Source organism: Nilaparvata lugens, chromosome 14, assembly GCF_014356525.2.
Source record: "Nilaparvata lugens isolate BPH chromosome 14, ASM1435652v1, whole genome shotgun sequence".
NCBI classification, from domain to species: domain Eukaryota; kingdom Metazoa; phylum Arthropoda; class Insecta; order Hemiptera; family Delphacidae; genus Nilaparvata; species Nilaparvata lugens.
The window spans coordinates 13,664,716-13,691,392 of record NC_052517.1 but is presented as its reverse complement, the minus strand read 5'-3'; the positions used below and the strand labels follow the sequence as shown (position 1 = coordinate 13,691,392).

Here is a 26,677-nt window from a genome sequence, read left to right as displayed (position 1 = left end):
ATCTTAAATTGAAGAAAATATTTATAAAGATCAATGTGTTTTTAACGACTATGATTTACTTCAAAAACTTTTGAATGCACAAAAACGAGAGTGAGAGTGAGGTTATGTCACAGTTACATAGCTGCTGCATTGTTGGTAGGAGTGAAGAGTGAAGTTGGAGCCACTGTTCAAAAATTGTTTTATCTGTGAAAATATTCATAAATTTTGAGTAATTATGGATGAAACTGACAAAAAATTTCTTGACGACGACTTGATGGAGCTTTTTCTAACATCTACAAAACTACAAAAGGTAATACAACATTCGAATATCCGATCAAAAAAGAATTGAAACTTTATTAAATCAAGCCGGTCTACTGCTTGATCTTGACATTGTACGGTATATAAATACAGTACCTACCTAATCAATTCAAAGATAATGATTTATTAGTTTGATCTGTATTTCATAGGTATTTTTTGATCTAAAATTTATAATATATGATTAGTTCATAGGTTTATCTTAATAAATCTTGTATTAAGTTTGAATAAAAGGTTGTTACTTTACCGTAGGTACTTTTGAATAGCCTACTCTTGAAGTCGTAGCCAAGGACTGGGATTTTCAAATACGATAGTGTAAAAATTTCCAGTTAATTATTGTTGATCATTGTCATATCCATCATTTTATATTTAACTACCTATATGGAGTTGTAGAGAACTCATTCCTCGCACACAGGCTTTACCCATGTGAGGAACCTTCTTCAAATTTTGTAGAAAATATACCTATTGTATATTGTTTATACTTTCATAGAGGAAGAATAAAGATAATTTCGATTTCAGTTACAATGGAGTAATCTTCTTTAATCATGCTGTAGAAGATAGATAGCAAATAATATGATAGATGTTTTTATATAATCTTTAAAATGATCAAAGTGTAGCTTGTTTTTTCTTCACAATATTATAGTTTCCACTGTAAAAAATTAATCGTTCGTTCATGCGTGTTTTAATCATAATTTGAAAAAAGAATTCAATATTATCAAAATATAAATTATAGGTATATTCTTGCCAGTTTTTGGCGACATAAAAAGTGATGCCATTCATAAAAAAGAGCGCACGGCCCTCTTCTAGTTTTCACAATATTTAACTAAGTTAAATATTGGTGCATAGATGTGTCGGCACCGGTCATCGATATTCTTCTCAAATTTAAACAATATTAATTCCATATAAATTTGACATAATAACTATCAATTTTATAACAATTTGAAAAATAAGCAAAGAATAATGATAATAAGATTATTCATGGATATTGCAGTGGTTTCCATATTTTATGTCATTTTCCATGAATTATCTATAACCCAGGAAAAATGATCCTATGTATCATTGACAAATGTACCTATCACAGATCGTTTTTAAGATGCGTTGTTCTCTTTAGCGTTGGTTAGATAAGAGGAGCATTGGTTTCCGGAGCGTCGATCTGTGTTTTGTCTATCGGTGCCCATCCTTCATAAGAATATCTTTGCACATTCTCTGAGCTTTCCACTTATCTATTATTATGCTATACTATGCTGAAATTTAAATTCTAATATCACAATCTTATCAATTAAAAATTCTGTTTACCTCAGTCTTATCAATTAAAAATCTTATTGAGAAACAACCTACTTTATTTTGAAACAAATTTGAGATAATATTTGTTCAAATCTCGTTGAAATAGTTTTTTAATAGTGTAATCATTTAATTTTTAAAACTTTTATTACATTTACTGGTATATTATATAGTTACTGTAGTATATTAGGGCACTTGAGTATTCAATTAATTGTGGTATCAATATAACTGAATCCAAGTAGCAGTTGAACTAAAATAAGTTTTCATTTATATTAGTATTCATTAGCCTAATGTTCCCCTAAGATGATATTTTTATTTTCAATTAAAAGCATGTTCCGTCTCTCGCTAAATAACTGAGTTAGTCAGGCGGCTCGGCTTGTTACAACAATCGTTTGGTTGATAGTAGGTCTAATGAGCGATTTGATGGCGCCGATTGATGCGTCGCCGATCGAGTGCACAGAGTGTGCAGACATTAATAATTTTTCTTTCTACAATCCTACATTTAATTTTTCAAGGAATGGAGACTGTGCGGATTTCTCAGTGATTCATCAAAATATCAGAAGTTATAAGGAAAACATAGACGAGTTTATGGTTATCTTAGAAGGTATCAAACATCGTTTTAGCTGTATTGTACTGACTGAAGCATGGCTGAATGACGAGAGTGATCTCTTGGAAATCCCAGGGTATAAGCCACTCAGATCTTACAATAGCCTAAATCAATAGCCTAAGATAGTAATCTCACAGTAACATGTGATGAGCTCCAACTGGGTGGTCTGGCCACCTGTCTGTCTATAGATTTTGACTGGGAGGGAACTCCCTGTCAACTTCTTGCTGTATATCGGAGTCCAAACTCCAGCTTACCTCGATTCTTAGTAGCTCTCGAAAATCATCTCAATTCTTTAACAAATAGGAAAATGCTAATTATAGCCGGAGATCTGAATTGTGACATTTTAAATGTGTTTCCGGGTTCGCTGGAAGAGAAATACATTGATGTGTTGAACGAAGTAGGACTAACAGCTAGTATAGACAAGGTGACTAGGCCGGCCAGCGGTACTTGTATAGACCACTATTTTATAAGACTACCACAATCCTTTCAAGCCTCTACAATAATAGTTCAAACAGCTGTCACTGACCACTACGCAATATGTATGAATATATTCTCTAATAAGAAAACACAGCACACAAATAAGGATGAGTATTTTTCAAAGGTTGATTGGCAATCAATCAATAATTCTCTTTCTTTGCAGAACTGGGACTCAATTACTAGCGAAACTGACGTGAATGTGGCAACACGTCTGTTTACTGAAACTATCCAGAAAACTATAGAAACCAACACTAAAAGAATTCAGGTTACTGCAAAATATACAAAATTGAAGCCATGGATCAGCATTGGTCTAATTCAATCTATCAGGCACCGGGATAAATTAAAAAAGAAATTGAATAGACAACCCTTCTGTATCAGCTTGAAAAACGAATTTCTCCAATACAGGAATAGACTCCACTCTTTGATTAAACTTGCAAAATACAATTATTATAAAAACAAAATAGATGAAGCCTCCCACAATCCCAAAAAATTCTGGTCAACTGTAAATGAAATATCTGGAAGACCTACTCAGAAAAATTCTTTCCCTATAAATGTGCTTATACAGGATGGGCAAGCCACAGGACAACATAGTGTTTCAGATGTTAGTAATGGCTTCAACAAATTCTTCTCCTCTGTGGGGAGGTGTTTGGCTGATAGTATTACTCCCAGGGGTGAGCCAGCAGTAAACGATTCTTATCATGCTGTCGAGTCTCGGTTTGAGTTTCAATGTGTCACACAAGAAGAACTCAAGCAGGTGGTTGGCAGCATGAGAGGAAACAGCGCACCAGGCCATGACCGGATTCCTGCAAGAGTTATTAAAGAAAACGTGCTCTCACTCATACACCCTATTCACTATTTAATTAATTTGAGTTTACAAACAGGCAAATTTCCAGATGTACTCAAAATCTCCAAAGTTATCCCTATCTACAAATCTGGCCCCAAAACCAATTACAGTAATTATCGTCCAATCTCTCTTCTGACAATAATTTCAAAAATACTAGAAAGATGTGTGAAAAACCAATTAATGCAATATTTGACCGAGAATAATATTTTATCAACATCACAATATGGTTTCCAAAAATCAAAAAATTGTTCAGACGCGTTTTTTGACCTATCTAAACATATTACTGAAAATATTAAAATAAAAAATAAATTGATAATTACTTACCTTGATTTGGCAAAAGCCTTTGATTCTGTTGATAGGGAGAAACTCATGATAAAACTGGAAATGATTGGACTCAAACAGACCTCCTTACAGTGGTTCAAGAGTTATCTACAGGACAGGTTTCAATATGTCCAAATTAATGATAATATGAGTGGCCTGGAAAAGGTTGATTACGGAGTTGTTCAGGGGAGTACTCTGGGGCCTCTACTCTTTTTGATCTATGTCAATAACCTACCGCTGCTGAACATCAGCAGTAAACTTTTTTTATTTGCTGATGACACAGCGGTGGTTTCTACAGGTAGGCAGTGGGATGAGGCGTTCAAAAATGCAACAACCGACCTAGCTATGATAAAAAGCTGGTTCGACCATAACTGTTTGACCATAAATACGAGTAAGTCCAAGTACATGCCTATTGTAACCCGTGGTCAGCAAGATCCAGGCCCCAGAGTCATGAAACTTCACTCATGTGGAGACCCAACTTCTACCGTGTGCAACTGTGAAATCTTAGAAAGAGTAAACCAATACAAGTATCTGGGCATAGTAATTGATTACAACTTAAATTGGAGTCCACACATACAGTTTATAAAGCAGAGGCTCCGAAGATTGCTGTATGCTTTCAATCAACTGAGCCAGGTACTGAGCTTGCAACATTGTAAGACTGTCTATTATGCTTTCGTTCAGTCTATCATACAGTACGGTATTCTCATCTGGGGAGGACTGTCACCTTCTCTCCTGGAGCCGCTTGCGGTGTCGCAAAGACAAATAATTAAAACAGCCCTGAACAAACAATACCGATACCCAACTATACAACTATTTTCAGAATTTCCTGTTTTAAACATAAGGCAATTGTATATAAAATCTCTATTAATTTACCTTAAGAACAATAGTCATAATATTTTGCCAGAAATTCTCCATACCTATCCTACTCGGTACAGATTGAATTATGGATTTGCGACGCCGCAGGTGGTTCACGGAGTGGAGCTGAAAACACCATTCTACCTGGCTCAGATGGTATATCGTAATCTGCCTGCAGAGATGAGAGACTTCGAATGCAGTATTGCTGTTTACAAGCGTAAGGTCGAGAGGTGGCTCTACTGCCTGGGGTGGGAAATGTCTGAAAGCCTGCTTCATTCTGTTTATATGCACTAAAACCTATCCTTTATTTTTTCTTCTTTCTTTTTCTTTAGCTCAGTTTGGTCAATTTTTGCTATCCTACTCCTTTTACATTTTTATGATAAATAAAATACGGTACCGCATAATTAATAAATATCAGTGGCATTTCACTTTCAAACAAGCCAATTTAATCATCTAAATTCCAAGAACAGATATAATCTACATCTTCAATGTTCTTGGATGAAATGTCACATAATATAATTTTCCAAGTACCTACCGTAGTAAAAATTACCTTTTTAGACTATAAAAGTCAAATCTCAATGCTCTGGCAGTATAATATGCTGTTAATATTTATTCTCAATTTAGATCTGATTTTTCATTCTTTTCATTTTTATATACAAACTATACTTTATTGAAACAGTAATCTACGAAAGTATTTTATAATACGTTTTTCCAAAGACTAAGAACTCCTATTGAGGCAATTTGAATTCAACTGTTAATAATAGCCCAGTCAACGAAGTGTTATAGAGGGAAAAATGTGGAAGACAATTTTTGACCCCGCAGTTCTTTTTAGGGTAGTGAGGAGGTAAGCATATCAAAAGTCCCAACCCCTAACCCCTGTGCTAAGGAGATGGGGGTGGTTCAAAGATACCATTTTTTGGTTTCTCGCATATAACTCGAAAATTATGCTTGTTACAGACATGACTATTCTATAAGAAATTAAAGCTTACACAATTTCCTACAATATTGATCTCACAACTTTTCCTATATCTCTTTCACTATTCGAAATATCCGCTCTAAAAGATGTCACATTTATGAAAAAACACATTTTTCTCCAATTTTTCGCTATTTTTGCTCTTATAACTTTTTGAATGTCGATGGGAAAAATCCATGCTGATCATGAGCTTATAGAGCATCAAATTCTCTTCAATTTGATGTATTATTTCACTACTTAATGTTTTCCTTCTATTGTTATAGCAGATTCAATATGGGTGGTGAAATTGTAATTTTGTAACAAATGATCACTTGACAATGACATTTGAGTCTGAAACATCTGGTACATAATTTTTGACTCTGTAGCTTAATGAAGACTAGTTGGGAGGTAAACATAGCCAAAATACGCATCTCTAGCTGGTCTATTGAAGGTGTGGAACTGCTAAGTTGACACTTGTTGCAGAGTTAAAAATTTCACCCCCCCCAAATTGAATCTGCTATAACAATAGGAGGAAAACTTGGAATAGTGAAATCATACATCAAATCGAAGAGAAAACAAAGCTCTACAAATCTCCCGTGAGCCTTCATTTTTACAATGCATTGTTGGAGAGTTGTAGGCCCTGAAACATAAAAAAATAGGATTAAAAACTGTTATTTTACACTTTTAAGAGCGTATAGCTCAAAAACTGTTGGAGATATCACAAATCACCACAGAGAAAATATTGTAAATCCAACTTTTAAACCACCCTCATCCCTTTAGCAACAAGGGGTAGGGATGCGGACTTTTGATATGTTCACCCCCTAACTGGTCTCAACAAAACTGCAAAGTCAAAAATTGTGTTCAAAACATTCTCTCCAAATTCCTTTTCAATTGGTCTATTTTTGCATAACTAAAGATATCACACTCAACACTGAAGCTGCTGCAACAGTCGTGGGGATGTGCGTAAACTTGTGAAATTATACATCGAATTGAAGAAAATTTGATGCTCTGTGAGCTCATGATCAGCATGGATTTTTCCCATCGATATTCAAAAAGTTATAAGAGCAAAAATAGTAAAACATTGAAGGAAAATGTGTTTTTTTTAAATGTCACATCTTTTAGAGCGGATATTTCGAAAAGTGAAAGAGATATAGGAGAATTTGTGAGATCAATATTGTAGGAAATTATGTAAGCTTTAATTTCTTATAGAATAGTCATGTCTGTAAAAAGCATAATTTTCGAGTTATATGCGAGAAACCAAAAGATGGTACCTTTGAACCACCCCACTCCCTTAGCACAGTCGGGTAGGGGTGGGGACTTTTGATATGCTTACCTCTTCACTACCCTAAACAGATCTGCGGAGTCAAAAATTGTCTTCCAAACTTTTCCCTCTATAGGTACCTTTTTTTGAACATTCATTGCCTGGACTAAAGAAATGTATTCTACAATAATAACAGCAATAAGCTTCAATGATAATATAATGAATGTTTGGCCTTGAGCTGCGTTTACACCAAAGTTATTAACAAAATGTTAATAACTTAATCCTTATAGATTCTATTAGATTAAACATAACTTATCATACACATGATGAACATATGTGTTTGTCAAGTTCCGTCCAATATAATAGAATCTATAAGGATTAAATTATTAACATTCTGTTAATAGCTTTGGTGTAAACCCAGCTTTCGACCTTGTTAACAGTTACACTCACAAAAATTGTATTAAATCGAACAGTGATTAACTTCTGATTAAAGGCGTCATCCGCTTCATCCATCGGTTCTTGTAGTATTTAATCACTGTTAAAAAGGAGTGATCCGTGGTCTAGTGGATAGAGTGCTTGCGTAGCAGCACAGAGATCCCGGGTTCAATCCCTCTCATAACCAAGTTTTTTAACCAGATCACTCCCGTGTTATCGGTTGGGCACGTTAAACTGTCGGTCCCGGCTGAAGAATGACAGTCGTAAGGCCCATTGACGGCTTAAACTATATATTCAGGCGGTGGGATCTTCCCGCAAGGGACTCCCCACCAACAAAAGCAATACGAATTTACTATTTACTGTTAAAAAAAATAAATAGACTTTTGTGCAACCGGCAGCTGATATTTTTCAACTCTGTTGATGTTAAGACACTTTGTTTCAAAATTAATCTATAATCCTATTATATTAAGAAAGCAATTTCTGTATATCTGTTTATATTTTTATATCTGGTTATTTTTATCTTTGGTTATCTGGTTATTTATGTTTAACGGATCTCGAAAACGGCTCTAACGATTTTCATGAAATTTGGAACATAGTAGGTTTATGATATCAAAAATCGAATGCACTAGGTCTCATCCTTGGGAAAACTCGCTGAACGACATTAAATCATCCTTGGCTGAAACATCTGAGACTTTCGTCGTCTGCAGATAGTAAAAAGTGAGCGAGTGATTCTGTGGAAAATCAAAATATCGTATCCCCGAAATTGATAAGCTGGCTATACACAGCTGTAAAATATAAACACGATCATTTTAGAGAATTGTGTTCTGTTTATCAATAAATAAAAATAACAAGCGAAACTAGGTGCCTCAATATTAATATAATAAAGGAAAGAATCGGCTTATACATGTAGGGTATAGGAAATTCACGAATGACGCATCAACAAATCTGAACTAATGAACTGATAAACTAGAAATTTTGCATGAAGATTCGCCTTATTTAAGGAGGGAGGATGGTTCCAGGTCTATTATCAACTCTTCAAGGTTTCATCACCTAGATCAAGTCTTCAGTTTGTCAAGTTTTTAATCAGACCCTTGCGGAGCACGGGTTACCTGCTATTAGTGAGGTCCACGTTATAATGACAGTGTTTGATTAGCAATGGTATTGCTATCCTTGTCTATTATTCTACAAAGCGGATAGCGCTTTCTCTTTCTTGCTTTGCTCTGTTGCCAGACCGTCTTTTAACAATGTAGAATTAATAAATAATTACAAAATATTTCATCTTAATTAAGAAATTCATTATTAAATAATTGAAAAAAATAAATTCTTGTTTTATAAGATATCTATACCTAATTGATTATTTAAAACGATTATTTAAAGCTTTATTACATCAATAAAGCTGTATCAGCTAGGTACCGTCTATAGAAGGCATTGACAAGACGGAGGACCGGCAACGTTGTTCTGATATCTTTCTCCACTGCCGTTATAACGTGGACCTCACTATAGTATTTAAATAAACTTAATATTTTGACCCAGAAATGCATCTCTTAGAAATGTCTTCAATGTTATTAGTGTAATTAGCTTCAACAGAGTTATTATCAAGTATTTCATCATAGAAAAGACATCAATCATTTAATATTTTTCTACATCTTGCAGTCCCATAGTAAACTTCTGAAAACCAGTCAAACCCAGCATAAAGGCTTGGTAAAAATGTCAGAATTGCTAAAATTAGCTGGGGAAAGTCACGAAAAACAGAATGAAATGCAAAAACATACTGACAGATTGGTAGCAAAGCAGCAGAGTGTTATTGATGACCTATTCTCAGTAAAACGTAAGTAATGGAAACCAGGCAACTGTTCAGAATAATAATTTATTCTCATAAATAGTTCTATGGATATGGTCAGTTGATAGTTATTCAGATACAAGATGTTTATTCATGGGTTGTTTTTCTCTGAAACTTATAGAAAACTTGATAAAAACTATTTAGAATAATATTACGGCGAAACGCGGTAATAGATTTTCATGAAATTTGACAGGTATGTTCCTTTTTAAATTGCGCGTCGACGTATATACAAGGTTTTTGGAAATTTTGCATTTCAAGGATAATATAAAAGGAAAAGGAGCCTCCTTCATACGCCAATATTAGAGGAAAAATCGACTATAGAATTATTCATCATAAATCAGCTGACAAGTGATTACACAGATGTGTGAAGCCAGAAATTAATGCGTACCCGTACTGGCAAAACTCACCAAGTCAAAAACTACAGTTATGAGTTATAAGCACATAACACTTGGTGAGTTTTGCCTGACTACCAAACAGCAAATATTGCTCACCATTTCCTAAATAATGTTATCACTATCCATTAATAATTAGTTTGTGGGAAGCAAAACTCACGAAATATGTTTAGTGAAGTGATGAATAGTGAATTTATGTATAGTGCTTGATGAAGCTCTGTATTCATGAGGATGAAAACTCATTAAAGATGGTTAGTAAAAATTGCTAGGCGATTCCTTGAGAACTAAAGGACTTTGGTGAATTTTGCCAGACAAGAAAAATGTGTCTAGCACTTTAGTGAGATCTAATAAAGTGGAAAAATAGAAATAGTAATAAAATATATAACTTTGTGAGTTCTGCCTACTCAAAGAGCTACATTTTTTAAGCCTATCGAAATATATTACTGAAAATGAACATTTTTGTAGTTAGTGAGTTTTGCCAGAACGGGGACGAATGTATTTGTATAAGGTCTATAGTTTCAATCAAAGACCTTGATGAGATATGCATCTTTAAGCTGGGTTTACACCAAAGTTATTAACAAAATGTTAATAACTTAATCTTCATAGATTCTATTAGATTGAACGCAAGTTGACAAACACACATGTTCATCATGTGTATGATAAGTTATGTTCAATCTAATATAATCTATAAGGATTGAGTTATTAACATTTTGTTAATAAATTTGGTCTAATCGCAGCTTTAAGGTCTTTGGTTTCAATATTTTGTTTTGCAGTCATGACATTATTATGCGTGCCCATCAGTATCAATATTCTCACATTCGAAAAAAATAATTTAATAGGTGATTAAAAATAATCAAAAAATGAACTAAATAATGCTGAAGAAATTATAATATTTTTGATTGAAATGAATAATTAATTTTCATTAGTTGGAAAGATTATCACGGACCTGGATGAATATTATATAAATTCTGGAATAGAAATATATTTTATTCGTTGTTTAAATTAACATAAATATTAATAAACTATGGAATACAAATTCAAACGTGAACTGATTTTGTTAACATTTAAAACAGTTGAAATCAGGTACTTGTGGATGAGAATACTGCGTGAGGTCTACTGTTCATAGAACTACTAGTAATAATCAAGTTTGTTTCTAAATCAGATTAACATGAGTTTAATATTAATAGGATAAATAACCATGTTTGTGATTTTATTTCCATGTATTCATTTCCTATGTGGTTTAATTTTTCGTTTTATTTTCTTAGAGGAAAACAAGCAACTTAAGGAACAATTACAATCACAGGAGGAAAATTGTGTTGCTTTGCAAAAAGTAAGTAGAAAATGTATATTTCACAAATTGACTTTTTATAATCGAAATCAAAGTTGATAGAAGAAGGCAGTTTTCAATTCATATGTATTCATTGAAGATGTTTATAAATTATTGTCTAAAACGTATTTCTTCAGGGCTACTACTTGTTAGTGGTAAAATAATGCCAATAATATAAATTCGTTATTTTATATTCAAAATTTTCTAAAATGGTACAACGGTATTATTTTACAACTAGTATATTATTGATATTTTAATTGACCGAGCGAGGTGAGGTCTAAGATTCAAGTCGACGGTTTGACATTTCTCTTAATGTTTAAATGTTTAAATGTTTAAATGTTTGAATGTTTAGATGTTTATATGTTGCGCATTTACGGCGAAACGCGGTAATAGATTTTCATGAAATTTGACAGGTATGTTCCTTTTTTAATTGCACGTCGACGTATATACAAGGTATTTGGAAATTTTGCATTTCAAGGATAATTGACCGAGCGAAGTGAGGTCTAAGATACAAGTAGACGGTTTGGCATTTCTCTTAATGTTTAAATGTTTGAATATTCAAATCTTTAAATGATTAAATGCTTAAATGTTTAAATGTTCAAATGTTTAAATGTTTAAATGTTTAAATAATGTTTAAATGTTTAAATGTTTAAATGTTTAAATGTTTAAATGTTTAAATGTTTAAATGTTTAAATGTTTAAATGTTTAAATGTTTAAATGTTAAATGTTTAAATGTTTAAATGTTTAAATGTTAAATGTTTAAATGTTTAAATGTTTAAATGTTTAAATGTTTAAATGTTTAATGTTTAAATGTTTAAATGTTTAAATGTTTAAATGTTTAAATGTTTAAAAGTTTTAATGTTTAAAAGTTTTAATGTTTAAATGTTTATATGTTGCGCATTAACAGCGAAACGCGGTAATAGATTTCCATGAAATTTGACAGGTACCTATGTTCCTTTTTTAATTGCGCGTCGACGTATATACAAGGTTTTTGGAAATTTTGCATTTCAAGGATAATATAAAAGGGAAAAGGAGCCTCCTTCATACGCCAATATTAGAGTAAAAATCAGACTATAGAATTATTCATCATAAATCACTGACAAGTGATTACACAGATGTGTGGAGAAGTCAGTCTATTGCTGCATTTCCATAAGGTCTATAGTTTCAATCAGATACTTGTAGATGAGAATACTGCGTGAGGTCTACTGTTCACAGAACTACTAGTTATGTTGCAATGTTAGTTTCCACACATTTCCAAGTGTAGGTCAGGTAAACTTACTAAAACATCAGTTTTATTGACACATAAATTTAACCCTGGTTAATCACTTATTAAACAGCGTTTTCCCCACTTTTCTCATTGTTGATTCTTGTAGCATTTATTCAAGGTTAAATTTAATGGACGTGCGTGCAACCATGAGATTTGTGTGTGTGTGTGTGTGTGTGTGTGTGTGTGTGTGTGTGTGTGTGTGTGTGTGTGTGTGTGTGTGTGTGTGTGTGTGTGTGTGTGTATGTGTGTCTGTGTACACATCTCCTAATTAACGGAATGACTTGTAATTTGGAACTTAAGGTCCTTACAATATAAGGATCCGACACGAACAATTTTGATCAAATGCAATCCAAGATGGCGGCTAAAATGTTGTAAAAAACAAGTTTTTTCGCGTTTTTCTCGAAAACGGCTCCAACGATTTCAATCAAATTCATACCTAGAAAAGTCATTGATAAGCTCTATCAACTGCTACAAGTCTCATATCTGTGAAAATCTCAGGAGCTCCGCCCATCTATGCGAAGTTTGATTTTAGATTTCCAATTATCAGGCTTCAGATACAATTTAAACGAAAAATTTTGTGGAAGTGGAAATTATTGAGCATGAAAATCTCTACAATTAATGTTTAGTAACATTTTCACCTAAAATTGAAAATAAGCTCGAAATTCGAGAAAATGTGATCATTCAATTGTAAACGGTTGGCAACTGTTGATTCTATTAAATCATTCACTATGAAGAGATAGCAGACCTCGTGTGTCTACAGCATTATTGTCCTGTCATCAGCTGGCTCAGATCTTGTAATAGTAAGACTTGAGATGCGCGTGCACACTATGATCAAGGAAAGTTGTTTGAGTGCACCACACCTGATTTTTCATTTCTATAATTATGTCTAACAGGAAAAACATTCTATTATCTACAATCAAATTTTATATACCGTACATTGTTTTTTACATATATTTAGCAAAAATTCCTTTATTGATTAAGTTTTAATTGATTAGCCAACTTATAATCAGTTAGCTAAATCTGATTATAAGTGCAGTATAAATTGAAGCGAGTTAGCAGGTCCTGTCCTGAATACTGTTATATTTAATTAGAAGTAACTAAATGAATTAATACAAAGCAAATATACTAAATTGACTCTCCATTCCCCACAGGCTAAGCCTCAGATGTTTTCCTTTCGTTTCCACTACCTTGTAATATTATTGATCATTGTGTATGCGGCTATTACCCATTATGCTTTATATTTCGTTATCTTCTTTACATATTTGTTGTTGTGTGACGTATCGGAAAGTAAGCTTTTCAATTTCATCAGGTTAAAAGAAAACAATTAATATGTATCACCATTTGTAACCAATGTTGTAATTTTTTTGAAAAATCTGGTGTGGCGCACTCACACAACTTTCCTTGCCGTTATGAAAATTGATCACCTGACTCGCGCATCTCAAGTCTACTATTCAAAGATTTGAGCCAGCTGGTGACAGGGCAATAACGCTGGAAACACACGAAGTCTACTATCTCTTCGTAGTGAATGATTTAATAGAAAGAACAGTTTCCAACAGTTTGCAATTTGATAATCACATTTTCTCGGATTTCAAGCTTATTTATTTTCAAGTCTAGGTGGAAATGTTACTGAACATTAATTGCAGAGATTTTCATGCTCAATCTTTTCCACTTGGAATTTTTTGTTTAAATTGTATTTATGAAGGCTGATAATTGAGCATCTAAAATCAAACATTGCATAGATGGGGTGGTGCTCCTGAAATTTTTACAGATATAAGAATTGTGGCAGTTGATAGAGCTTATCAATGACTATTCTTAGTATGCATTTGATCAAAATCGTTGGAGCCGTTTTCGAGAAAATCGCGAAAAATCCTGTTTTTGACAACATTTTCGCCATTTTAGCCGCCATCTTGAATAGCATTTGATCGAGATTGTTCGTGTCGGATCCTTATATTGTAAGGACCTTACGTTCCAAATTTCAAGTCATTCTGTTAATTGGGAGATGGGATATCGTGTACACAGACGCACATACACTCATACACACACACACACACACACACACACACACACACACACACACACACACACACATATGAACCAATATCCAAAAACCACTTTTTTGGACTCAGGGGACCTTGAAACGTATAGAAATTTAGAAATTGGGGTACCTTAATTTTTTTCGGAAAGCAATACTTTCCTTACCTATGGTAATAAGACAAGGAAAGTAAAAATATTGGGGGCTCCACCACTTCCCAGATGGGGAGAAGAGTTACAAAGGAGATACATAGCTGAAGATGGTAGAGCAGATTATTTCTTGAATAAAAAGAAGAAATCATTCTAAGAATTATAAAATTTATTGGTTCACAATATTTAAAAAATTAATAAATTTGAAATGACATTGTATAAGTTAAAAGTTATATAATTTGGCTATGAAGAAAAGGAAAACAGATTATTAATGAAAAGTCTTAATTATCTTATATAAAAAGGAGTTTCTATTTATTTCAATCTGATTAATTTTTGAAAACTATTTAGGTTTTAAAAGTCTTAATTATCTTATATAAAAAGGAGTTTCTATTTGATTAATTTTTTAAAACTATTTACGTATTTAAAATTTTGAGGTTCTTCCTCTTGGTTTGAATTCTCTACATTTTATTTATTATTTTCAAATTCCTTTAAGAAAGAAAGACAACATGACATTATAGCTAATAAAATTATGCATAATTAATTGAGTACGATACCAATCCCCTTTATGATGACCATCTCGTCAGCTTTGGCTGGAAGGTGAGGTCTAGAGGAAGGTCCAGGTCCTGGCCAGTCAGAGTCTTTGGGTGTTTGGAGGAGCGGCACAAAAGAAACTGACTCGAAAAAGTGGGAATATCTGATATGAAAATGCCGGCTGTTGGGGAGACTGGAAAGTTCCATCACTCTGAAGCTCTGCGATTTTTCATTCAGTCGGCGCAATTTGGCTTTCTAGTGATCCTGATTTTATTATTGAAAATTAAAAAGGAAAATAAATTTAAATTTTCATGTGATTGAGGAGCTGTCAAAACCCATGGTTTATTAAAGTTGTCACACATATTTATGTGAGTGTATTTCTGTAAGTATTGGAAATGAATTCGATTTGATTCGAAATATGAATAGATGTTAACCCTATTGACAATATTTGCAGTAGCAGAAGTCTTTGAGATGATCCATTACAGCATTTTATATGGACAGTCATTTAATGATAATCAATGAAATACTAATGAATGTAATCTTTGCAGGAGTTCGAAATAGAAAAGGAAGATCTGAACGAGCAGATACGAGTGATTAATGAAATTTATGAAGAGAAAATTACCAAAATAAACGATGCCAATCTGCAAAAAGGTAAATATCATCCTATACTATTAAACAAGCAATTTATGTTCATATGTTTAGATGTTTATATATTATCTGTATGAGACCGGATCTCGAAATGGCTCTAACGATTCTCACGAAATTTGGAACGAAGTGGGTTTCTGATATGAAAATTCGATTGCACTAGGTCTCAACCCTGGGATAATTCGCTAAAGGTCATTAAAAGGATAAATACGCCCTTGGAAAAACAGCTGGAAATTTGGTCGAAGTAGAAGTGAGTGAACGAGTGCATGTGTGGGATCATTCAGCTGAAAGTGTGTGTGTGTGTGTGTGTGTGTGTGTGTGTGTGTGTGTGTGTGTGTGTGTGTGTGTGTGTGTGTGTGTGTGCGCGTCTGTGTACACGATATCTCATTTCCCAATTAACGGAATGACTTGAAATTTGGAACTTAAGGTCCTTACGCTATAAGTATCCGACACGAACAATTTCGATCAAATGCGATTCAAGATGGCGGCTAAAATGGCGAAAATGTTGTCAAAAACAGGGTTTTTCGCGTTTTTCTCGAAAACGGCTCCAACGATTTTGATCAAATGCATACTAAGAATAGTCATTGATAAGCTCTATCAACTACCACAATTCTTATATCTGTAAAAATTTCAGGAGCACCACCCCATCTATGCAAAGTTTGATTTTAGATTCCCAATTATCAGGCTTAAGATACAATTTAAACAAAAAATTCCAAGTGGAAAAGATTGAGCATAAAAATCTCTACAATTAATGAACAATAAAATTTTCAGATGAATTTCCACCTAGCTGTTAGCCCTGTTGTCAATGTCTGCAGTAGCAGAGGTCTTCGGGGTGATTTGCAGCATTTATTTAGGATTTTCGTTCAATAATAATAAAATGTTCACATAAAATTGAAAATAATCTCGAAATTCGAGAAAAAAAGATTATACAATATTGCAAACTGTTGGTAACTGTTGATTCTATTGAATCATTCACTATGAAGAGATAGCAGACTTCGTGTGTCTGCAGCGCTATTCTCCTGTCACCAGATGGCTCAGATCTTAGAATAGTAGACTTGAGATGCGCGGGAACACTAGCGTCAGTTGATCAATTTTCATAACGGCAAGGAAAGTTGTGTGAGTGCGCCACACCAGATTTTTTCTTTAGGGCTACTCTTAATTATAAAGCACACCCTTAGAAGCCTTTAGTACCTTTATATAGCCGAAACGTGTTGTGATTGAACAGTTTTAAAAGGGTTCTTAGATTTATAATTTCTATTTATATGTAAATGATTGTCCAATATTGCAGCCTCAGTTATTGTCATCAGTTTTTTGAACGTGTTTTTCAATTTACTGTAGATAGATTCAAGGAAAATTGTGTGAGTGCGCCACACCTGATTTTTAGAAAAAATGTTTACTCCAGAAAATACAAAATATAGTAACTAGATGCTGTTAGTATAGAATAGCACATAGTATATCAAAAAATATTGTAGCAAACATAGTATATCATTCTAGATAGAATTCATAGTACCGTATATCTATTTGTAATTGATGATGTGTTTGTTTTTTGAAGTGTGAATAAATTGTAAATTTGATGAGTGATAGTGGCTTGATCTAGATTTTTATTTGGACTGTAGTATAAATTTGAAAAGGTACAGTTTTGAACATATGTGCCTCCTCATAAAACTTTAAAAATAATTGCACGACTGAGAAAATGAATAAATAATTATAAACTATAAATTCAATCTTTCGTTACAAATTTTCTATGCTTTTACACTCCAGAGCAAAGCTCGCTCCCCCGATATTGAATATAAAACATTGAAAAGATGAACTGAAATTAAATGTAACTCTCACAGTTTACAATAGACCTACATTTGTTTTTCATTACATGAAAAGTTTTATTGAAGAGTTTTGGAAAGAGGTTGTCCCTGTGGTCGCGCTGATGAGCTATCGATTAGATAAGTTAAGATACGTCCGCCTGCTACTCCCACTGGAAGGGTGACCACTTGTAGATCCTACTCTTCTGAATATTGTTTACTAGCAGGTAACCTGTGCTCCGCAAGGGTCTGATAAAAACTCACAAACTGAAAAACTGACCTACAGAAATCTTGAAGAATTTGAAATAGACTTATAACCATCCTTGGTGAATAATTGAGAATGAGAACTTGTTCTTCTTCTTTGTTTCTCCCCACTATGCCTTTACAGCGTTGGGGTAGCCTCGACCCAGTTGTTGCATGGGCTACCCGTCTGTCTATTGCCATCCCTCTCATCTCCGGAACAGTCTTCCCTCTTCTCCTTCTAATCTCCTCAATTCTGTCGTCCTACAGTTCTCCTTCCCTGCACTCTCACATTCACAAACTGTTTCGCTTTTCTACTGTCATCCATCCGCTGTAAATGTCCATACCATTTAAGCTGCCTCATTTCAATCCTCTCACTTACATCTCTCATGCCAACTTCCTCTCTTATCCTGGTGTTTCGGATTCTATCCCTTTTTATCTTCCCCAATGTTTTTCTATGACATTTCATTTCCACCGTTCTTATTTTATTTTCATTGCATGATCTCATGGGCTAGCTTTCACTCACGGACAGTAGGATTGGTTAATTGACCGAGCGAAGTGAGGTCTAAGATTCAAGTCGACGGTTTGGCATTTCTCGTTTAATGTTTGAATGTATAAATGTTTATATGTTGCGAATTTACGGCAAAACGCGGTAATAATTTTAATGAAATTTGACAGGAATGTTCCTTTTTTAATTGCGCGTCGACGTATATACAAGGTTTTTGGAAATTTCGCATTTCAAGGATAATATAAAAGGAAAAAGGAGCCTCCTTCATACGCCAATATTAGAGTAAAAATTAAAAATCTGGTGTGGCGCACTCACACAACTTTCCTTGCCGTTATTAGAATTGATCACCTGACGCTAGTGTTCACGCGCATCACAAGTCTACTTATAAACAAAGATCTAAGCCAGCTGGTGACAGGATAATAACGCTGGAGACATAATTATGAGGTCTGATATCTCTTCATAGTGAATGATTTAATAGAACCAACAGTTTGCAATTGGATAATCACATTTTCTCGAATTTCGAGCTTAATTTCAATTTTAGGTGAAAATGTTACTCAACATTAATTGTAGAGATTTTTATGCTCAATCTTCTCCACTCAAATTTTTTTGTTCAAATTGTATCTGAAGCCTGATAATTGGGAATCTGAAATCCAACTTTGCATAGATGGGGCGGAGCTCCTGAAATTTTTACAGATATGGGACTTGTGGCAATTGATAGAGATTATCAATGACTATTCCAGGTATGAATTTAATCAAAATCGTTGGAGCCGTTTTCGAGAAAATCGCGAAAAACCCTGTTTTTGACAACATTTTCGCCATTTTAGCCGCCATCTTAAATTGCATTTGATCGAAATTGTTCGTGTCGGATCCTTATATTGTAAGGACCTTAAGTTCCAAATTTCAAGTCATTCCGTTGATTGGGAGATGAGATATCGTGTACACAGACGCACATACACTCATACACACACACATACACACACACACACATACAGACCAATACCCAAAAACCACTTTTTCGGACTCAGCGGACCTTGAAACATATAGAAATGTAGAAATTGGGGTACCTTAATTTTTTTCGGAAAGCCATACTTTCCTTACCTATGGTAATAGGGCAAGGAAAGTAAAAATCAGACTATAGAATTATTCATCATAAATCAGCTGACAAGTGATTACACAGATGTGTGGAGAAGCCAGTCTATTGCTGTATCTCCATAAGGTCTATAGTTTCAATCAGGTACTTGTGGATGAGAATACTGCGTGAGGTCTACTGTTCACAGAACTACTAGTTATTGATCTGTATACCTTGTTTATTATCCTCTTACTGATCTCTTTTTTACCAAATATACAGTCTTTGACGGAATAGTAAGCCAGTGAACCTTCCTTACCCTGTTCAGCACCTCAACATCTATTTTTCCATCCTTAGAGAACCACACACCCAAATACTCATATTTCGACACCTGGTCAAGCATCTCTCCGTCAACCCTAATTTCCACATTCTCTCCTCCCACCTTTGAGACCATCATCACTTTGCTCTTCCTTACATTGAGAACCATTCCTTCTTCTATCAGTTCTTCAGACCATTATGTCACAGATTGCTGGAGTTTTTCTGAAGACTCAGGGATCAAAACAATTTGGTCAGCATATAGGAGGAGGGCTCTTGTTCCAATTGGCCTCATATTCCAATAACCTACTACCATGTTTTGTGTCCTCCTCTTGCATATCTTGTGTATATCATCCATCACTAATATGGATAGAAGAGGACTGAGGCTGTCTCCCTGTTTCTCACTATGCATTTAGAACCTATAAGAAAAATTTCAAGTTGATCCATTTATTTGCTGAGACGTGATGATGCGTTATTCATGAATTTCCTATCCCGTATGGTACGTGTTACAGCCGATTCTTTCCTTTATTATAAATTATAGATTAATAATATTACTACAATATCAACTTAACAAGTAAATTCGTTTGGCTTTTTGATGGTGAGAAGCTCCTTGCAGGATAGTCCCACCTACACTAAATCTATAATAAAGGAAAGAATATTGGTTTATACACATACGGGATGGGAAATTCACGAATGACGCATCATCACGTCTCAACTACTCAACTGATTAACTTGAAATTTTGCATAAATAGATTCTTAATTCTCTGAGGTTGATTAAACGCCTATTATCAATCCTTCAAGATTTCATCACGTCAAGTTTGCAGGTTGTCAGGTTGTCTTGCGTAGCACGGGTTACCTGCTAGTATATTATAAATTAAGCCATCAATGGGACCAACAATTTAATTGTCCATACCTCAGCCAAAATTATATTATTACTTTCTTCAATGAATTTTAAAATTATTTTTAAATTAAGTGCAATATTTCTTAAGTTTTTAATTTATTGTGATACATTCTGTGATTCATTTAAAGTTTAAAATCAACCTTCGAAATTCTAAATTTTCAAATTATTATTCCTGGACCGAAAATCAAGTGAAGAAGCAGTGTGTGATTACATAACCCTTACTTTTGAACAACATTAATATTTTATCAAAATTTTTGGAGAGAAATAGTACAGGCTCAGCCTAGTTTTTCCTACAATGTCATAATTTATTGTATTATGATTATAGTGTTTTATACAATAAATGAATGAAAAAAAATGAATGAAATTTATCTGTTTCAATCTTTTTCCCATAGAATTCAGAATGAAAAACGACTGGACTGACACCCAAAGGAAATGGGAAATTACAAGGAAAGAATATGAGGAGAAACTAGATGATGAGAAACGAAATATTGCCGCTTTAAATGCCGAGAAGAATGACGTGATAAAAGCTACCATTAAGAAGGTGAGAGAAAGTTCCAAGATTTATGTTTTTGCAAACATTTTGTAAACTTTGTGTATCTCCTATTTGATAATTTAGTTATACTTTTATTTTTAATATTTGTCAATTTCAAGTTAGCTGCTAAGTTAGTGAGGTTCATGTTATAATGACAGTGTTTGATTAGCAATGGTATTGCTATCCTTGTCTATCATTCAACAAGCAGATAGCACTATCTCTTTCTCGCTTTGCTCTGCTGACAGATTATCTCCTAACAGTTTAGAATTGATAACTAATTAACGAAATATTCCATCTTAATTATGTAAATTCATTATGAAATTATTGAAAAATATAATTTCTTGCTTGATAAAACGTAATTGATTATTGACTGAGCGAAGTGAGGTCTAAGATTCAAGTCGACGGTTTGGCATTTCTCTTAATGTTTAAATGTTTATATGTTGCCCATCTACGACGAAATTTGACAGGTGGTATGTTCCTTTTTAAATTGCGCGTCGACGTATATACAAGGTTTTTGGAAATTTTGCATTTCAAGGATAATATAAAAGGAAAAAGGAGCCACCTTCATACGCCAATATTAGAGTAAAAATCAGACTATAGAATTATTCATCATAAATCAGCTGTCGAGTTGATTACAAATCGCATGCCATGACGCATGCAATTCAATATCTCAATGTAACTTGATGAAAAATCCGCAGCTGTGTAGACTATAAATTGCATGCCTCATTGAATGCAATTTTTATGAACTATCAAATAGGATACAAAGAGCTTATAACAGCTTGTCTGGGCGCCTAGATGTTTTCTGGTTTTCTTGCGCTAAATTCTGGAAAGCGTTATTATGATAATAATTAAATCTTGTGTAAGCATGATCTGATCGAATAAATAGTTGGTGTATCGGTGTGGATGTGCATATGGTTTGGGATGTCGTTCAGTTATAAATGTTATTTATTCTATTGATAAAATTTTTGTTCATTGTTTGTTATTATATTCTTTAATTTTTATAAGTTTTGGAATTTTGAATTCTCAATTTGTTTTATTTTTACTTTTTTCATAAGTATTTGAAATTGTTGTATTTTTCATTTTCGAATTAGGTGGTATTTTCATTGTTTGTATTATTTATTATTGCATAATTTTGTATTATTTTTCTTTTTTCTTTTGTATCTGTACAATTTTTACTGTTAAGGAGACATATTTGGGGAAACCCCTCGTCTCCATTGTGAATAAATAAATAAATTAACTATTGATTCCGTGCAATAGCGCATGCAATTAATAACTAAAATAACATAGTATTGTCTCTCAAACTTTCTCTGCTTTGAACTCAGGCTGTCCTGTTGACAGTATGTCTTGAAGGATATTAGTTTTTCATGTTATCGTTTTGATACACCAACCTCAACAGCCATTAGCCGTTTTCACACCGATATCTCGCCGACACGACATACTGACAGGATTTACTCTGATGGACAGTATAAGATGAGGCTGCAGTTTATAACTGCGCAAGGTCTACTGTTCACAGAACTACTAGTTTTAAACGAGAATGAACAGTTAATATTACATCAATAAACCTGTATCAGCTACCGTGCATGGATGGCACTGGCAAGACAGAGGATCGGCAACATTGTTCTCTTATCTTTCTACACTGCCATTATAATGTGGACCTCTCTTTAGATGTAGTAGTCCTGGTGAGAAGATTTCATCATATTAATTTGACTCTTTATTATTTAGAAAAAAACTGTTTATCAGTCTTTTTTGGAATAGATTGCAATGTAGGCATATAAAAAATTGTAATCCTTATATGGTGAGGTCCATGTTATAATGACAATGGAGAAGGGTGGGAGAAAAGCATTGCTGATTTTCTCCTGGTTGCTGATTTTTTCATGGTTTGCCTTTACCTTCTATGGAGGATATCAGATACCAGTATACTATTTGTTGAAATATTAACAGTTCATTCTAGTTGAATATGATCAATTATATTTTATTCCCCAACAAAAAATATTTTTCAATGATCAAATGATGAATTCTTATTATTGCCATTGAATATTTTGTTAATCAATTATATTCCTCTATTGTTAGGGAAGAAACTGGAGATTTTTTGGAGCTAGAAAACGATAGTGCTATCTGCTTTGTGGAATGATAGACAAGGATAGCAATACCATTGCTAATCAAACACTGTCATTATAACGTGGACCTCCCTATAGGTAGATAATACAAGGATGATAGACAAGGATAGCAACACCAATGCTTATCAAATACTGTCATTATAACATGTACCTCACTATAGGTAGATGAAACAAGGATGATAGACAAGGGTAGCAACACCAATGCTAATCATATACTGCCATAATAACACTGGTGAATAATTTTTGCATATTTTTAGCTCTCATTGAATGCAGTACTAGGAGTCTTCAGGGAGATTCATAGCTTTCAATTTAATTTTCGTTTAATAATAATTATTTGATAATTTTGCTCTTACAGTATGAGGAACAAGTGAGAACATTGAGGGAGTTGCTGGACAATGCTAAACGTGAGCATGAAGTGCTTGAAAAAAGAAATTTCGAAAACACCAAAATCCATGAGAAGGTTAGTCAAAAAACAAAAACTACTCTGCAAAAGTGCTCAAATGACACTTATAGGGCCAGTTTCCAAGCTCGGAATTCAGCTAAATTCTAGACTTCAAACAGCTGGAGTCAGAAAATTGGCTTTCCAAAGTGGGGCATAGTGGCAGTCCCAATTCAAGTTTAATTGAAATTAAATTTTGAAAAACTAGAAAATTAAAAATGAAGAGAAAATAGTGTGAAGTTTCAGCTATTTTGAATTATTCAGGAATGTTTCATTTTGTCATGGAGAAACGTTTCCAGTTATAGAAAAAATGAAGATTATCATAAAAACTGCAATTACACCCAATTTAGGAAAGCCAATTTTCTGACTGGGGCTGTTTAAAGTCTGGAACTTAGCTAAATACCAAGCTTGGAAACCAGCCCACAGTTTTCACAAATAATATTGTTTCTAAACTCCTGCTTTTATTCATAGGCACTTGATATTTTTAGTAGCATATTAAGCTTTATATCCCATTTTATTCTATTTTAAACCCTGCTTCCAAACTCACTGCTGGCCAGAAAAATAATATCATTGGCTCTTATGACGGTGTTGGCAGAATAAAAATGTGTGAACACACTTAAAATAATCCAATGATTATCAATAATTAATAATAACATGACAAAATAATAATAAAATTGAATGATATATTTTTTCATTTTTCCTTCTATAGTATTATTTTCCTCTTGCAACTTCTTATTCTTAACTCCTGTGACTTAACTGAACTTATCTTCTCCCTCAAAAGAAAAATATAGGATAGCTGATATGCCATGTGGGAATCCATCTCCAATTCGAACAGTGACTATTTATTATATCAGGGGTGCCACCCATCCCAAGCTCATTGCTACACCACACCCCCTTGAATTAGAAAAAAATAAAAAAAATCAGCTACTACCTCCCTTTCCTTGAATTGGGAACCCATGCTATCAGTGACCATCCTAAACACCACTGACCTTTTTTGACTTGCCCAAAATTTGATTTTAAGGCACCCCCCCCCAAGAATCTAAAGGACACACTATCTGCATCTAATTCCCCCCCACCCATGGGCACACATGCTAATGAGTAATTTATCCTGATCAATGCTGACAGTTAGAATGTATGTTTATTCCACTATATTCTCAAGGGATAAGTCAATTTTTTCAAATATTTAATTTGTTATAAAACCAGTATCAATAGCATAAATGATCCATCCATAAACCAGCATAGATTGATCAGTGGTTTAGTGGATAGAGTGCTTCTGTAGCAGCCCACAGATCCCTGGGTCAAACTCCACTCATTACCAAAAGTTTTTGACTACAGGTAACTCCCAAGTTATTGGATGGACACATAAAACTGTCAGTCCCAGCTGAATTATAACAATTGTAAGGCACATTGACAGCTTAAATGATTCAGGCAAGGTAGCGTTCCCATCAGGAGCTCCCCACCAATAAAAGTCATATGATTATTCTTATAATCAAATGCATGAATTATTTTTTCACAGAAAATGGAGGACCTTGAAAAGCATTATATAAAAATGATGGAGGACATAAAAAATGAGCTAAAGCCAGCATCTCATGACAATAATGCAGATTCAACTGCACAAACCACAAATTCAAACTCAAACCATACAAATCTGGCTGGATCTTCAAACACCTATTCAAATTATGCAGGAGCTACCAACTATTCAACCTTCACAAGTAATTTGAACAATCAATCCAATGTGATGGGAAATTTAAACAACCGTTCCAATTTGGCTGGAGCTACAAACACCACCACTCTCAGTAAAGGATTTTCAAAATTCAACCAAGCCCCTTCCTTCAAGAATGAGATCAACAATCAAGTGGGAGGAAAAAGTAACAATAGTTGTAGAGCAGATGATAACAAAATGGCGCCCAAAGTGGGACCACAAGTAGCAAAACCAGCAATATCATCACACTACAGCACAAGAAGTGCTTCAGAAACAACAAATGTGTGCACTAAAAATTTGCCTGGACCAACAACTCCACACTTCTGCATGCCAGAACCAGCAAACTCATCTTACTGCACAAAAAATGTGCCAGATCCGACAAACTCACTCTACTGTCAACGTCAGATCAAACCCATCGTTACAAGCCTGTCTCAGGTCACCAATCCCAAACCCCAAGCAAGCAATGTGTCATGGAGTACCAGTGGTAAAAATGATATAAGTGGTACTTGTGCTGCAAAGAAAATGAAACCATTACAGTCTTTTCCTGAAGATGGCAGTGGTCATCCATTGTATGCTGAAAAGCAGTGTAAAGTCACATTTGCACCAAATCTCGTCAGCTCAGCAAAAGAGCCAGAAGCTGAGAAAAGAGTGCAGTTTCCTACTAACAAGAGGAAATTGTAGAATAATTTGAGATAAAAACATAATTTAGAATATCATAGATATGATAGTTGATGATTACTCAATATTGTAAGCCACATAATATTGTAAGAGATATCAAGGCCAGGTTCACAAGCTCAGAATTTAGCTAAGTTCTAGACTTAAAACAGCTGGAGTCATAAAATTGGCTTTCTGAGATGGGGCCTAATCAATCATAGTTTTTATGATAATCTTTATTATCTCATTTCTATAATTGGAAAAGTTTTTCCTCAATGGAATGAAACATTCCTAAATAACTCAAAATAGCTGAAACTTTAGACTATCCTCTTTTTTTTTATTTTGTGTTCAATTTTCCAGTTTTTTGAAATTCAATATTTAAATGTGGACTACAACTACACCCTATTTTGGAAAGCCAATTTTCTGAGTCCAGCTGTTTAAACTCTAGAGCTTCTAAATCCCGAGCTCAGAAACCGGCCCTTAGTGTATTCAAAGTTGATAGTGTAGGAAAGCTGGTGTATAAATATAAGTAGGCTATGTATAGGTTGAGTATAAGTTGTATGTGTAAGATGTTATGGAATGTCCAATTAATGTATCTAATCAACATATCACATGGTTCAAGAATAGTGATATTCTTAGCTCAAAGGTCCACCTGAAGTGACCCTCCAGGACGTCGTAAATAGGTCATATGGTTGCTAAAATAATAGATTACAAATGAGTCCTATGTGTTGCTTATCATAACAATGAGTTTTAACAGTTGTATTTGGAAATGAAATTGTGGAATGATGCAAGATGAAGACATAATTTAGAATATCATAAAGGTTGTAGTTGATGATTACTAAATACTGTACATAAATTGTGATGATAGGTTACAATATTCAGAGAATATTTTTGTAA

The 26,677-nt window shown here is 33.9% G+C and overlaps 1 protein-coding gene across 2 annotated transcripts; it reads left to right on the top strand.

Moving 5' to 3' along the window:
• The first annotated feature begins 140 nt into the window (after positions 1-140).
• LOC111055064 (bromodomain-containing protein DDB_G0270170-like) lies at positions 141-26,049 on the top strand. 2 transcript variants are annotated; one of them, XM_039440784.1, is made up of 7 exons: positions 141-289; positions 8,981-9,155; positions 10,825-10,889; positions 15,414-15,516; positions 20,729-20,877; positions 23,341-23,445; positions 24,941-26,049. In XM_039440784.1, the coding sequence occupies exons 1-7, from the start codon at positions 215-217 to the stop codon at positions 25,805-25,807; spliced, it is 1,539 nt and encodes a 512-aa protein (XP_039296718.1). In that variant the 5' UTR covers positions 141-214; the 3' UTR covers positions 25,808-26,049. The 2 variants fall into 2 exon arrangements, with proteins under 2 accessions (XP_039296718.1, XP_039296719.1); XM_039440785.1 differs by lacking the exons at positions 8,981-9,155; positions 10,825-10,889.
• Positions 26,050-26,677: the final 628 nt, after the last annotated feature.